This window comes from Megascapheus bottae, chromosome 24 (assembly GCF_031878675.1).
Source record: "Megascapheus bottae isolate mThoBot1 chromosome 24, mThoBot2.hap1, whole genome shotgun sequence".
NCBI classification, from domain to species: Eukaryota; Metazoa; Chordata; class Mammalia; order Rodentia; family Geomyidae; genus Megascapheus; species Megascapheus bottae.
The window spans coordinates 12,613,320-12,626,845 of NC_143532.1; the positions used below are offsets into that span (position 1 = coordinate 12,613,320).

General features: G+C 53.2%; 2 protein-coding genes across 2 annotated transcripts in view; one reads left to right on the top strand and one right to left on the bottom strand.

Annotated features, from left to right (window-relative positions):
• The window catches only part of Kctd19 (potassium channel tetramerization domain containing 19), a 28,850-nt gene extending 27,791 nt beyond the window's left edge, over nucleotides 1–1,059 (top strand). The window contains exon 16 of the mRNA XM_090357455.1: nucleotides 793–1,059. Coding sequence (XP_090213581.1) covers nucleotides 793–909 — 117 coding nt within the window. The 3' untranslated portion in view covers nucleotides 910–1,059. The remainder of the gene's footprint in view (nucleotides 1–792) is intronic.
• On the bottom strand, nucleotides 1,001–9,999 carry Plekhg4 (pleckstrin homology and RhoGEF domain containing G4). Its single transcript, XM_090357456.1, has 22 exons — nucleotides 9,856–9,999; nucleotides 8,902–9,598; nucleotides 8,666–8,761; nucleotides 8,464–8,587; nucleotides 8,282–8,375; nucleotides 8,130–8,204; nucleotides 7,937–8,053; nucleotides 7,687–7,785; nucleotides 7,450–7,595; nucleotides 7,156–7,294; nucleotides 6,942–7,058; nucleotides 5,510–5,692; nucleotides 4,766–5,268; nucleotides 4,445–4,691; nucleotides 3,757–3,846; nucleotides 3,444–3,665; nucleotides 3,184–3,354; nucleotides 2,920–3,097; nucleotides 2,463–2,579; nucleotides 2,035–2,271; nucleotides 1,839–1,954; nucleotides 1,001–1,669 (listed from the first exon to the last, which is right to left on the bottom strand). Exons 2-22 carry the CDS (start codon nucleotides 9,395–9,397, stop codon nucleotides 1,664–1,666), a joined length of 3,573 nt encoding a protein of 1,190 aa, XP_090213582.1. The 5' UTR covers nucleotides 9,398–9,598; nucleotides 9,856–9,999; the 3' UTR covers nucleotides 1,001–1,663.
• Nucleotides 10,000–13,526: the final 3,527 nt, after the last annotated feature.

Sequence of the window (13,526 nt, forward strand, 5' to 3'; positions counted from 1 at the left end):
GAGGTGGAGTTGGGACTCAAGTAGAAGATCCATCCTTGAGGGAAAAAAAAAGCCAAAGGAGGCCGGGAGTTTGGCCTAGTGGTAGAGGGCTTGCCTAGCATGCACAAAGACCCGGGTTCAATTCCTCGGCACCACATACATAGAAAAAAAAGCCAGAAGTGGTGCTGATGCTCAAGTGCTAGAGCTCTAGCCTTAAAGAAGTCCAAGGACAGTGCTCAGGCCCTGAGCTCAAGCCCAAGACTGGCAAAAAAATAAAATAAATAAATAAATAAATTTTAAAAAGCCAAAGGAGAGCCCAAGGCCCTTAGTTCAATCCCCAGTACTGGCATACAATGCACAGTGCACACACACAAACACATAGACATAGTAAAAAATATTCAAAATATTCCATTTTTCCTTTTTGATTTGATAAAATTTAACTGTTATTAGGAAAGATTTAGTTAATTTCTCATTCACTTGGTATTACCATACCAAGTGACAACAAAAGCACTCAAACACATTAGTATGCTTACTCTGGGTTGCCTATTATTGTGAGAAATGAAGTCAGTATCTACAGCTAGAAAGTGGGAATCAGTAGCAGGCAACGTATTCTTGGCCAGCTGGTCATTCTGCCCACTTCTCATGGAAGACACAGCCCTGTGAGATGCCTTTGAGCCCTAGAATACCAAAGGCCCACAACGATGGAGCTTTCCCTATCCCTGTTTCCAACCATATGGGACAAGCTCACCCACATGGAGACAGAATAGGGTAAATGGCCTGGAAATCAGGGGTAAGATGAGTTTTTCCTTGCAGCTCACACTGCCTTTTGCCAGGAAATATGGCCGCTGTGTGGACCTGCTCATCCAGAGGGGCCTGTCTAGGTCTGTCTCCTATTCTGTCCTGGGCAAATACTTATTACAAGAGGGCTAGGATGCCCAGAGTTGCTGTTTCCCAAACCCCCAACCCACCAATGTTAATTTTAATTAGATTAATTCCAAGAACGCATGTGCTTAGCCATGGGTACAAAACTTGTTTTTTATTACAAATAAAAGCGCAAATCACAAATCAAAGGTCTAGACTCCTCTGAGACACTAATGGCTTATTGACCAGTAGGATAACAGTAAACTTTAAATGAAAACTGTTCAAAAGGCATCACATCAAAATAACCAAATTGTCCAGAAAACAAGAGGCTGGGCCTGATGGGGCAGGCGAGGGCAGGCAAGGTAGGCTTGCCCCTTAGTTTGGGGAGCCTGACATTGGTTAGAGATTCGAAAGCACCTGCTATGGACCCAGCTGTGCACCTGTATCCCTCCTGAGAGCTAGAGGCATCCCAGTCACTGCCCAGAGCTCCATGGTGCCACACCAGCCTTCAGAAATACTCACCCTTTGCACCAGACTGTCCCTAACTTAAAGTTAGATGGGAGCTGGAAGGGATCAAGAGACATGGAGGCAAGAACCTATGATCAGAGTAGCTGTATAGTCCCTGTAGCCAGCCACCTCTAAAGAGACCCCAGACTAATCCATGGATGGCCACAGCATCAGAAAGGGGAGTCAACATGGCCATATGTGCGGGAAGGAGGTAGCTCTGGTACTTGTCACAAGCCTTGATCACAGCAGATCCAGAGAAGTGATGTTTGTGGGAGGTCCTGGCTACTGGATCCACTGATCACCTTCGAGCCTAGGCTCAGACCTGTCATTCCAGGCCAGGTATGAGTGCCTGCTTCCCTGGTTCTGGGACAGGGAGGTCTCTGGTAAATGTCTCTGTGCCCACCCCCACTCCAATTGTCCTCCATTAGCCACAGGGCCCTGGGTAGGATAGAAAGGGACTAATGGATACAAGACAGAAAGATAGCACTTACATAGGATAGGTCCTCGAGGCCTCTGCCCAGGGCCTGCCCTGACACACAGCTGCTGTCAGAACCACTGGAACCACTGGCTGATGGGCACTGGGATGAGACCTCTGAGTCTTCAGGAGCTGGGGAGAGAGACTGGTGAGTTTCAGCAGGGGAGGCCCAGAAAGCCACAACTCCTGTGTCTATTTAAGCCCAGACATACTCAAAGAGGGCTGGCTGCCCAGCTCTGCCTCAGTCTCCAGTGTGGCTTCCTCTGGGAAGTTGGGGGGATACAGGGGCCAGCGGTTACCCAGAAGAGCTGGATCTCTATACAGATGCAAGTTGAGAGACCCCAGCACAGAGCAAGAGGCACGGTCTCCAGGAAGGGTGCTTGAGGCACCCAAGTAGGGGCTGTCGTAGTCCAGTGGGGCCACAGCAATGGAGGCCCTAGAGCGAACTTCTATGAGAGAGAGAGAGAGAGAGAGAGAGAGAGAGAGAGAGAGAGAGAGAGAGAGAGAGAGAAACTGAGATAAGTCCTAGGCCAGAGCCCCGTCTTGCCATAGGTCTCCAGGGCAGCACAGGCCAGGGCTGATAAAGGTCCACTGTCTCCTACACAGCTTTCCTCCCCCACCTCCTGTAGCCTGCCACTACCTCGGCCCTTCAGGGCATAGTTGACGTTGCGGTCGTTGATAGCTTCCTCGCTGGGGGCGATGTCCCGGAAGGCCTTGTTCCCCACACCCATGGACACCATCTCAGCCATGCGCACCTCTGAGTGGAAAGTAGGCATGAGTGAGGCCTGTCAGTCTTTCCTGTGTGTCCATACCCTGCAGATTACTGTGCACTGAGCCTTTCTGGTGCCACGTTTTTCTCCTCCCAATCATCCCCTCAGCAGGTTCCATAATGCCCTTTAAAGGTGAGACTCGATGCCCAAAGTTCCCAAGTCAGACAGTGATAGCGGGACTGACTATACTTTTTTCCCCTGTACTGGCTCCTGGCACTGGGCTTTCTCTCCTTTTTGGGGTCCCTAGCCTAGGCCCTCCCTGGATCACTGAAGGACACATATCCTGTGGGGAGGGAGGTACAGGGGAAAGTAAGCGTCAGGACTCACCCTTGTTGTGGACAGCCTGCCTCCAGAGCAAGCGGGAGATGTCAGCCGTCCAGGCCTGCTTGGTAGCCAGGCTGGAGGCCTGGAGCACAAAAGTGTCCTTGGCCTTTCGGCGTCGGAACCAAATCTCAAAGCGCAGTTTGTTATCCCCACAGCACTCAGTAAGGCCCAGGTCTGCCATCTGCATAGGCAGGGCAGAGGGGCTCGGTAAGGCATAGGTGAGAAGTGGGGACGAGCACGGGGCAGGGGCAGGATCCAGGGGCCTACCTTGAAGGAGCGCTTGTAGGTAAACACGTCAACACCGGTGGGCCCATGGCGAGGCTTGCTGAAGAGCAGCAGCTCCTCAAAGAGGAAAACACGACGCAGGGACTTATGGCGCCCACTGCGTACCACGAACTCATCCTGTCGCACCAACTGCCCCTGTTCTTTCAGGTTAACCTGTAAAGTTGGGGCCTGGTGGGTGCCTGGTCCATTCTGCCCTCTTCTACACCCACAGAACCTGCCCACCATGGCCTGGGATGACTCACGTCACAGCCCTGGATGGCATCCATGGCTAGCAGGTCATTGCCATGTCGTAGCTGGAAGTGCACGAGGCTCTGGGCAGCTTGCAGGGCACTCAGCTCTTGTACAGGCCCCCCGCAGGCTCGGGCCAGCTCCTGCAGCATCAGAGCGTACTTGCTCATGCGCTGAATAGGCTTTAGCAGATAGGAGGCTAAGTCCAGGTGGTCTCCCAGGGCTTGCTGCTTGTCCTACCAAGGTAGGGGTTGTTTCAGAGTTTCACTGAGTTGTTTCAGAGTATGTTACCTACTTCTCCCCTCGTACAGTCTCAGGCTTTCCTACCTTGAAGAAGGTATGGCCATAGCTGGTCATCAGAGCATCAGAACGAGGCTTATTCTTGCTGTAGAGTGCGTACATCCCAAACTGCACCCTCTACAAAGACACACAAGCCAGGTGCAAAGGCTACCCTGGTCCCAGACAGATCACTCCCTTGGCTTGAGATAACTAAAATGTCAACACATGGTTCTCAGAGGCTCCCTCCACAGACAATGCTTTGAGTAAGGCAAGAACAGGCACTCTGTGAAAGAAGTCCCCTTCCCCTCAAATAACCTCTGCATTCAGCTCTGTCCTTCCATGGCTCTGAGACAATCTCTAGTATTACCTCACCTTGGACTATCTTTCCTTACTACATTCAGCACACTGGGCATGACTGACAAGCTTTAGACTGGCTCTTTCCTGGGTGAAACTCATTCTGGTTCCTCTAAGTTCAAATACCCACTTCCCTGACAGTACCTTATAGCATCCATCCTGTTTATTTCCCCCTTGGCCCCAAGTGTAACTTAGAATGATCTCCCCTACAAAAATAAAAAAATTACCTTGAGACTCAGGGACTCTGTGGGTTGTGGGTGAATTCACTGTACCTAGCACAGGACAACAGCTGTGTGTGTGTGTGTGTGTGTGTGTGTGTGTGTGTGTGTGTGTGTGTGTGTGTGTTGGGGGGCGGGGAATCAGCTGGACCTCTGTGGCTTACATGACGCAGGAAGGCATAGGCCACTCGAGGTGGATGCCTGGTGCAAGCCTCCAGTTCACGAAGGAAAAAATGGCTATGGAAGTCCCGCAGCTTCTCCAGGTTGCCAAAGAGGTGGGCACGTTGGCCTCGGAGGCCCTGGGGCACATCAGGGCGATCCAGCTCAGGGAAATAGTTCTCCATGGTATAGTCAAGAGCCCGGACATATTCCCGTTCCGTGGCCACCATCTCTGCCAGCACAAGCTGAAGCCTGCCAGAGGGAAGGAATCAGCACTCAAGACCTCTTCCTTCCACTGCCCTCCCTGACATGCCCACTGCCTGTACCTGTTGGGGCTCCTGAGGTCAGAACTTCCTGGTAGAGGCATAGTAGAGGATGACCTGGGCTGGGCACCTCCTCCAGACTCTGGTATGTGGCAGGCAGTGACGGTGGCTGCACGGTGACAGTGGTGGACAGCCTCTCGGAAACTCTGCCCCAGGTTCTGGTCAAAGCTGTAGGACTTTCTCAGGGGAGGGGTGGCAGGTACAGTGGGGACCTGGTTGACACACAAGCTAGCTGTGCTGCCTGTTGGTAGTGACTTCAGTGCAGCCTCTAGCTTCTTGTCTAGGGCTAGCCAGGTATCCTGGCACCGGGTCCAGGCCCATCGGCATTCCTGGCGGATGCCCTCTAAGCCCAGGCCTGTAGCCAGAGCCCACATTTTTCGGAAGTGGGCAGGAGGTAAGTCAGGGTTCCTGGTCCAGTGCAGCTGTAGCTGCTGTAGCACAACCCCTGGGCGCTCCTGTTCCAGCTCTGCCAATACCCGTTGGCCTGCCTCAGCCCATGTTGAGGCCTGCAACATCAAGGCCACACAAGCATAAGAGGGAGACCCTGTCAAGCCTACCATACCTTCTGTCCCTCTACCCACTCTATCCCAGAAGGCTGACTCTAGGTCAGTGCTTAGATTTTAAGCTTAGACTGAAGGGAAAGAGAACAGACAAGATGAGCAGGAAAAACTCAGGTGGAACCTGGGCAACCAGCCATTCCTTAGCTCCAGTCACCAAAGAGCCAGGGACAAAGCCACACACACCCACCTGCTTGAAGAACTCAGAGAGTTTCTCAGCATCTGCCAGCTGCTGGCGCCGCTGGGCCAAAGCCCTAGAGAATTCTGTCAGCTGGGCTCTCAGGGCCAGAAAGCGTACTCCAGGAGGGCCCAGGTCAGCAGCTTCCCAGCCAGCCAGGGACTGCAGAAACTTCTCCCCTCGCCTGACTTGTTCCTGGAAAGAAAGACTGCATTCAGCTAGCCCAGGTCCAGTAGTCTAGCCCTGAACCTAGATCTTTCCTAGTGACATTTTCATGTCACTAAGTCTCTCTGCAAGTGGAAAGTCCTCCTCCTCCCATCCTATCCTATGTAGCCCCCTCTCAAGTCTTCTGAGACCATGTCATAGCAGCACTGTCATCTCTCTCCTGGGCCCCAGTTCCTCCCACCCTCCTGACTCTGCCTGGCCTCAGTTATTCATACCTAAGTGTTCTCCTCTCCTTAACTGTGTTCCTGAGGCCACTGTACTCTTCCTCTGCCATCCCACATGTGTGGGCTCCACATGAACAGATTCAATTAATCTTACCCTGGAAATGTTCAGGGGGGACAACCTACCTACAAGTCAGGTGTCAGTGGCTCACACCTATAATCCTAGCTACTCAGAAGGCTGAAATCTGAGGATCACAGGTCAAAGGCAGCCTGAACAGGAAAGTCTGTGAGACTCATTTCCAATTAACTACCAAAAAGCCAAAAATGATGCTGTGGTCTAGTGGTAGGGCACTAGTCTTGAGTTCAAGCTCTACAACTCACTCTATCTCCCCCCCCCCCACACACACACATATTTAGGATTTAGATTTAAGGCAGGTCGTAGAATCCACCCCCACACCCAGAGGTGAATACATTTTCCACTGGGCCTCTTCACTGGACTTTCCACACCAACCTCCAAGACATGTCTACAAAGAAACTAAGGACATCTTCCTGGAATATAGAAGTGACTATGAAAGTTTCTCACTCAAACTTTTCACTATTACAGGGTCCAGTGATCAGCTTCATCTCACCCAACTCTCCAGTTTGGCATTTCGACCTCACTGGCTTTATGATTTCTCAGAAACCTATTTCTTCCTGACACTGGATCTTCAAACATGCTAGAATGGCCCTCCATTTCCAACCCTCTTCCATCTGTTTGACCCCAAATTATCTTTCAACTTTCAGCTTAAAAGTCCCTCCAAAATGTTTCCTAATACACCTGCTGGATCAGGTCTTTGCTACATGAGCAGGGAGATGCATTGTACTGTTTATCTCCAGAGTTCTTGCCACTGTCTGCAAACATGTAGATGACTATGAGCCTCTGGTTATGATGGAGCTCCTCTACTGCTTGGGGAGCTCTAAGAAAACTCGCTAGATTGGCCTATTTTCACTTACGCCTGCCATTCTGGTCCCTGGCCAAATGCCTCAATCCTTCCAGAATGAACTATGTCCAAACTTACCTGGGCTACCTGGTCCAGTTCTTGAAAAGGGCCTTGGGCCTGGAGCAGCATGTCCAGAGAGGGTTCCCTTGGCTCTTCCAGAGCTGGCCAGCCTACCTCCTGAAGCCACACTTCAATCTGGACAGACATAAGCAAGGAATGGTGGATATAGACACTGCGTGTGGGTGTCATCCCAGAAATCAACAGCAGCTGGCTCTGAACAAACAGTTCCCACCTGGTGCAGCCCTCCCTCCTGAGCCTCCAGGGTTTTGAGCAGCTCAAAGGCTTGTATCCGCTGGTTGCTGTGCAGGGTCAGCTGGTGCAGCAGTCCATCCACTCGGCCATACAGCTCATCAGCCTTGTCCACTGCTGGCCTACATAGGGTACACGTGCTGCTTGATACCAGGTGGATCGTCCTGCTCAATTCCACTCTATCCTGGGAGTCATAATCCCGGCTGGTACTGAGCTAGCCAGTTGAGTACTTGTCAAGATAGGGTGAGCAAGATCTGGGAGCTGGGCTTGTACCTACCTATAGTCTGGGCTCAGGGACATCTCTGCAACCTGCTTCAGCCATGCCAGCTCCAAGCCCCCCTGACATTGTAGCCATGCCAGCTGTGGTGAGTCTAACACCTGCTGCATCAGGATTTGTGCCTGCTGTAGCAACTGACCAGCCTCCTATGATTAAGGGCAACAGGCAGTGGTGGATATGAGAGACAACATTAAAGGAGTCTAAGAGCATTCAAAGGGATGGGTAGAGGCTACTCACCCCAGGAGCCGTGGGCTGGGGTACAGCCTTCATCTTCTCAATGGCCTCCTGAAGCAGGACACACACCACCTGACAGCTCTGCAGGAGGGCTTCCAGACGCTGTGAGGAGGGGCGGGCATGACCAGGGTGCAGTGCTGGTCCCAGGCCACTGCAGCCAGCTTTCCTTTTGTCAGGCTGACCCCGGAGAGGCTCCTCTGCAGGCCCAGAACTACATAATTCCCTTGCACCCTGCCACCCGTGGTGCACTGACCAACCGGAAATCCAGCCAAGTCCGGTGACAGTAAGGCAGGTGTCCTCCGAGCGAAGTCGGCAACCCAACAGTAGGGACATAGGTCAGTAAGCTCTGATGGGAGGGAAGCTGCTCTAGCTGAGAAGAAGGGGTTATGAGCCACAGCTGGTTGGAGAAAGAGCCTACCTCCATCCCAACCAACCTGGCTCCTTACCTGCAACCCTGAAGGCACCGCCTCAGGCATCTTTCCCACCAGCAACACCCTATGTACAGACCCTGGAGCTGCTTCCTGCAAGGAATCAGAGCTCAGCCCCGCCCCCTACTCTATCAAAAAGGAATGAAAGGGAGCCACACTCCCAAACTCACTTGAAGTTGGCTGAGCCCCCAGAAGAGAGAAGAACTCGGAGAAGAAATTTGAGCATCAACCACTACAGTCAGTCCAAGGGCCTGTATTTCGGGACTAAAGGGATGGGCTTCATTTTAACATCAGATTTCCAAGTCCTGAAAGTTCTGCTTCAAATTCAGCCCTCCAACCACTTCCTCCAAACCTGGGGATTCCTCGAAGGTAGAGCAGGAGACAGATGAGTTCATGGCTGCTGCACTTGGGGTGAAGCCAGGCTGAACTGTGGGCGCACAGAAACAACACTGCTCGGCCATCTACATCCCGAGTCCCTGTGAAGAAGACATAGTAAACATCCACCCAATGGAACCACTCTTCTTCTTCCATCACTACTAGACTCTCCCAACTACCTGGCAATGCAGCCATGCCACTGGCCAGCAGCTCCCAGGTGAGGTCTTGGGCAAGGAGGCAGTCAGCAAGCTTAGGAACGCTAGATCCACTGGGGTCTTGAGAAGGGAAATGGCCTGGGTCATTATTGGACCCTCTACCTATAGAGCCCTCCTAGGCCAAGGCTACCGGCTGAATAAGGTCCAAGCGTCAACACCTATCAGGTATAACCACCCTTTCTGAGTCCAGCCTTCCTTACCTGCTTTCAGTAGCTTTGATGACGTCTCTGGTAGAGAGTCTCCAAGGTCCACAGAGTTGGACAGCAACCCTCCAGCAACAAAGCCAACTGGCAATGTCCCACCTAGGCCTACACCCCTTATCACACCTCCTCCTGGGTTGACACTTCCATCCTGAGCTAGGTTGAGATGGGAAGACATGGGACTCAGAAGACCCTCCACTCCAGAGAGGGATGGCTCTTCTGATTGAACTGAGGAGCCTCCTAATGTAGTCTTCTGGCCATCTCTGGACCCATCCATCACCCTTAGTTCTAGAGGTGACTGAAGCTCCTTGGATAAGGGGCTGCCCTGTAGCTGTTTGCTCCTGGCTGCCCCTGCAGGTGGTCTTGGAGGACTGGGGTCCTGAACATATATCTGAGAAGCAGGGTCTTTCTCCTCCCAAGCATCCCCGAAACTGCACACAGCAAACCTCCAGTCAATGGCATGACTCTGGGAGTCATCCTCCAAGGGCCCTTCCATCACCCCTTGCTAAGGGTGGGTGGGTCTGCTCTAGGCAAATGCGCCAGTGACCGGACACCGGTGTAAAGAAAGACCCCCAGCTCATCCAGGAACTGGATTGAAGATGGTCTGGCGGTCCTCACGCAGCAATGCAGGCACAACGCACTAGGCCACAGAAGGTGCCAGAACCCAGGGAATGCTGTGGCTGTTGGGAGTTCGGGCCTGCGGAAAGAGAAGCACATCAAGGGGGCGGGGATCTCCCCGCGGACCCGACCTGCGTCGCGCTCCCATGAGCCTTTGCACGGTGGGCCTCCTCCGTCCGTCCGTCCGTCCATCGGTCCTACACACCCACATGCCCGGGCTAAGCCAGCCGCCCCCCCCCCCAGACCCAACCAGCCCCGAGTTATGGCGCAGGGTTGGTGTGCGCCTTCTTGGCCGGAATCTGCACTCAGCTGCGCCACTGAACCCTTCGAACTCACCCAGGCCTCGACGGCAGGTACAGCTCGGCCACCTGGCGTTCACGCGCGCCCCCTACTGGCGGCAGAGAGGAAGGACAAAGCCCGCTGTGGGGCCTCGGCGTGGCGGCGCCCCCTAGGGGCCGGAGGACAGAGTCACAGCGCAGTCCCCAGGTTCCGACGGCCGGGCCGGGCACCGCGAGGGCGCCCAGGCTCAGCCCCGCGCCCGCGCCCCACCGACCCCACCCCCGGCGCCCCGCGGACTCGGCGCGCCCTCCCTCTGCAGCGACCAACGGCTGTTCCCCGGCTCCGGAAGCGATGCCCCTCGAGGGTGAGCGATCGCGGGCTCTCCGAGGGCGGGGTGGGGGGACTTTCCCCTCAAACCTGGGGAGTCTTTGTGTGGTGGAGTGGGCGCCGCCACCTCGCAGCCCTGCGGGAACCTGGGGAGACCTGCCTAGCGTCCACCGGCAAAACCAAAACGGCAGTCACTTACTCTGGTCGACGCCCAAATCTGGTCCGAAGACGACAAGTGTGGGCCCAGAGTCTGGAAGCTCCAAGAGGGAGACTCTTGAGCCTAGGGCAGTGCTGGCGGCTGCTGGGAGCCCCTTCGGGGCATCTTCATGAAGGATGGCAGTGAGGGGCACCTCGCTGCAGCCCCACCTCCCTCCCCATCTCCAAGCCCTTGCACAAAGGCAGGATTGTGCCAGTTTAGGGTGTAACTCTGGCCCTGTACTTGCCTGCCTGGAGCAAGACGGGGGATTTGATCCCTAGCACCACCAAAAAACAAAAACAAAACACCTTTGTCATTGAGATTCCCACACCCTGTAGGTGCTGTTACTTGGGTAGGTGGAGGGATCAGTGAAGCCTCTGGGGTGGGAACAGACCCAAGCCTTCTAGAATCCACCAGGTCCTGGCCCCCCTGCCCCTTTGCTTTCCCTGGAACCTCTTCCCCTCGCCCCCTGAGCCCCAAAGTCCAGCTAAAACGACCAATGCTGTTTGTCACCTTGGAATCCGAGAGAACATCCTAGGTCTGGCTCCACTCACCTGTTAGGGTTGCTCCAGGATCTCTCTTCTCTCTGCACCTCACTTTGCTCACCTGTAAAAAAAGAAAATTATTCTTTTTTTTTTTCCTCCTGGGGTTGCCAGATGGACTAAAGTAGACCGTGTTCATGCCCTGCCCCCTCACTTCACCCACTGGGGATCTTGAAATAATGAAAAGCACTTGGATAACTGTGGAAATTCCTCCAAGCACTGAAGTTTGGGGTCCCTTCAGTGCGTGTGAGCATGGCCTGACATTCCTCAAATTCTGTGGGGAGATTGGGTGGGGGTGGAGAGTTACAGCATAACCAGGCCCTTGGTCCCCCCTGGAGAAAGGCACAGTGGGGTAATGCCTTCCTCAATCCTAAAGTAGGAATCATCTTCATGAACCTGGACATGAGCAGAAGCCACAGTGGGAACCCAGCTGCCTACCCATCCCAGCACCCAGCAACCAGCATCCAGACCCCCAGGCAGATACTGAGGAGGAATAAGGAATAGGACTGGCTTCAGAGTTGTCCTGCTCCAGCCCCAGCCCCAACCTCTCAGCCAGAACTTTCTTCCCTCCCTCCTCTGGCTTCATTGAACATTGGCTCCAACCTTGGCTCCCTCCTCAACTCTGTCCCAGGGCCACCCCCACTGAGTCACTGATTCTCTCTCCCTCCCCCATCCACTATCCACTCTCACCCAGCAGCCACGGCCCCTTAGGAACCCTAAGAGCTGGAGGGACCTGCTGGCAGAAACATATACCCTCCCAGTGCCAGAAGCAAAGAAGAGGCTTTGGCAGGTCCTGACTAACCCTGGCCCCTGGGCACAGCAGGCAGTTAGGGGAGGCACAGACATGCTGAGATAGAGGCAGGGCCAGGCCCTGGTTTCCCCACTCCACATAGAATGTGCATTGTAAGCAGATTGCATGTTGTCCACTACTGTACTTTCAGGACCAACAGGCCTGCAGGGGGCCTGGCACAGAATAGGTGTTGTGGGGAAAGCGTCTGAGACTGGTCACACTGCTCCTGCTCTCCTGAGGCTCCTAGTCTGTAGGACATCTAAAAGTCAGAGTCACAGATGAAGACAGATTCAGAGGCTCAGACTAAAAGGGAGACAGAAAAGACCAAGAGCTGCAGGATACTCAGTTACCAGGATGGCAGAGATACAGAGAGAAATAGGACAGATTGAAGCCCAGTGGGGAACACTGAGGGGGTAGGCCTGGAGCCAACCTCGGGTGGCTGACCACATTAGGCTCTGTGAGCTGAGCTTGCAGGAGTGAGCAGCATGACTCATGGAGTCCATCTCTGTGGCTCTGCTGGCAACTGAATCTACTCACAGCAGGCTTTTCCACTGACATCATAAAATTTCGAATGGACAGCCCTCCCCTGCCCCTTCTCCACCCTTCCCTCAGCCTTCCATTCTTTGTTAACATGAATCAGAAGCAAAACGTGAGCTCTGGGCCTCAAGGGGCTTAGTGATAAAAGACCCATTTCCTTTGCTCTACCCCAAACCTTCCATACCTCACTCACCTTTGGCCTAAGTAAACACAGGGCTCCAGACATCAATAAAAATTCAAATGAAGTCCTGACTCCATACTTCAAGGTCATTCAGAGGCATATAAGCCTTTTTGCCCAGCTCCTAGACTGGCCTGGAAAACACAGCTGATTATAAGTCTTGTCTTGTCTCCTACTGTCTCCTCTGCCTGGAAGGGGCTTGCCCATCAGCCCTAATCAAAATCCTTCTTCCTTTCAAGCCTGGACATGGCACCTCCTCCTTCTGGAAGCCCTCCCGCCCCCATCCAGTTCTGTCAAGTGGCTACCTATGAATAACTTGGTTCTGCTTCTCCTTTATAACAGAAACCTTTCCTTGCCTTCCCAATCCTGCAAGCTGTGCTGGCCTCCATAGATCTAAGATTCAGGACCACTGGGGTAGGCCCCAGAATCTGAGTGTTTGACAAGCTTGCCAGGCGTAAATTCTGGGACTAGCTTCTTGCCATCCAGGAAGCAGCAGCCTCTTCACCCACCCTGGGCTGCTAGAGCTGCCTCCCAAAGCCTTTATTCTCTAGCCTAGAAAGTAATTTACCTTCCAACTGGATGTCCATACAATTTTCACTTGGAGTCAGCCCCAGGCACTGTATGAGCATGCATATACACATACCTTCACTTCCCAGAGTCCTAAGATCTTCTCAAGGCCCATGACATTTCATGCGCCTTCGGCCAGGCCTAGGACAGGTTCCTCCCCATTTTATCATTAATCCTGGCAGCAACCTTATGAAGAAGTAGGATTTCTGCCCCATTTTACAGATGAGAAAACCAAGTGTTGAGGTTAGTAACACGCCCTGAATGACACACAACTGATGAGTAATGGTTGGCACTAACTCCAGTCTATTAACTACGAATCAGAGACTAGTCCTTACTGCCCACGTAAACAATTTGAAGACAAAGCCAAGTCACTCTCCTTTGCTTCATGTTTTTCCCCCATCATCACACAGAAATGATGAATGTTAGTTGATCAAATCTGTAACCTTCAAACCACCAGGCTCCTTTAGATCCTTAGAGATGGAAAGTGGAGCTGGGTGCGGTGGCTCATGCCTGTAATCCTAGATACTCAGGAGGCTGATATCGGAGCTGAGGATCGTGATTCAAAGCCAGCCCCAGCACTAAAGACCTTGA

Coding starts and splice junctions, on each gene's coding strand:
- Plekhg4 (XM_090357456.1), bottom strand. CDS start 9,397: ATGGAAGGGCCCTTGGAGGATGACTCCCAGAGTCATGCCATTGACTGG. Junction 3,098..3,183: donor CCTACAAGCGCTCCTTCAAG/GTAGGCCCCTGG, acceptor CTGCCTATGCAG/ATGGCAGACCTGGGCCTTAC. Junction 2,272..2,462: donor CTATGCCCTGAAGGGCCGAG/GTAGTGGCAGGC, acceptor TCTCTCTCATAG/AAGTTCGCTCTAGGGCCTCC.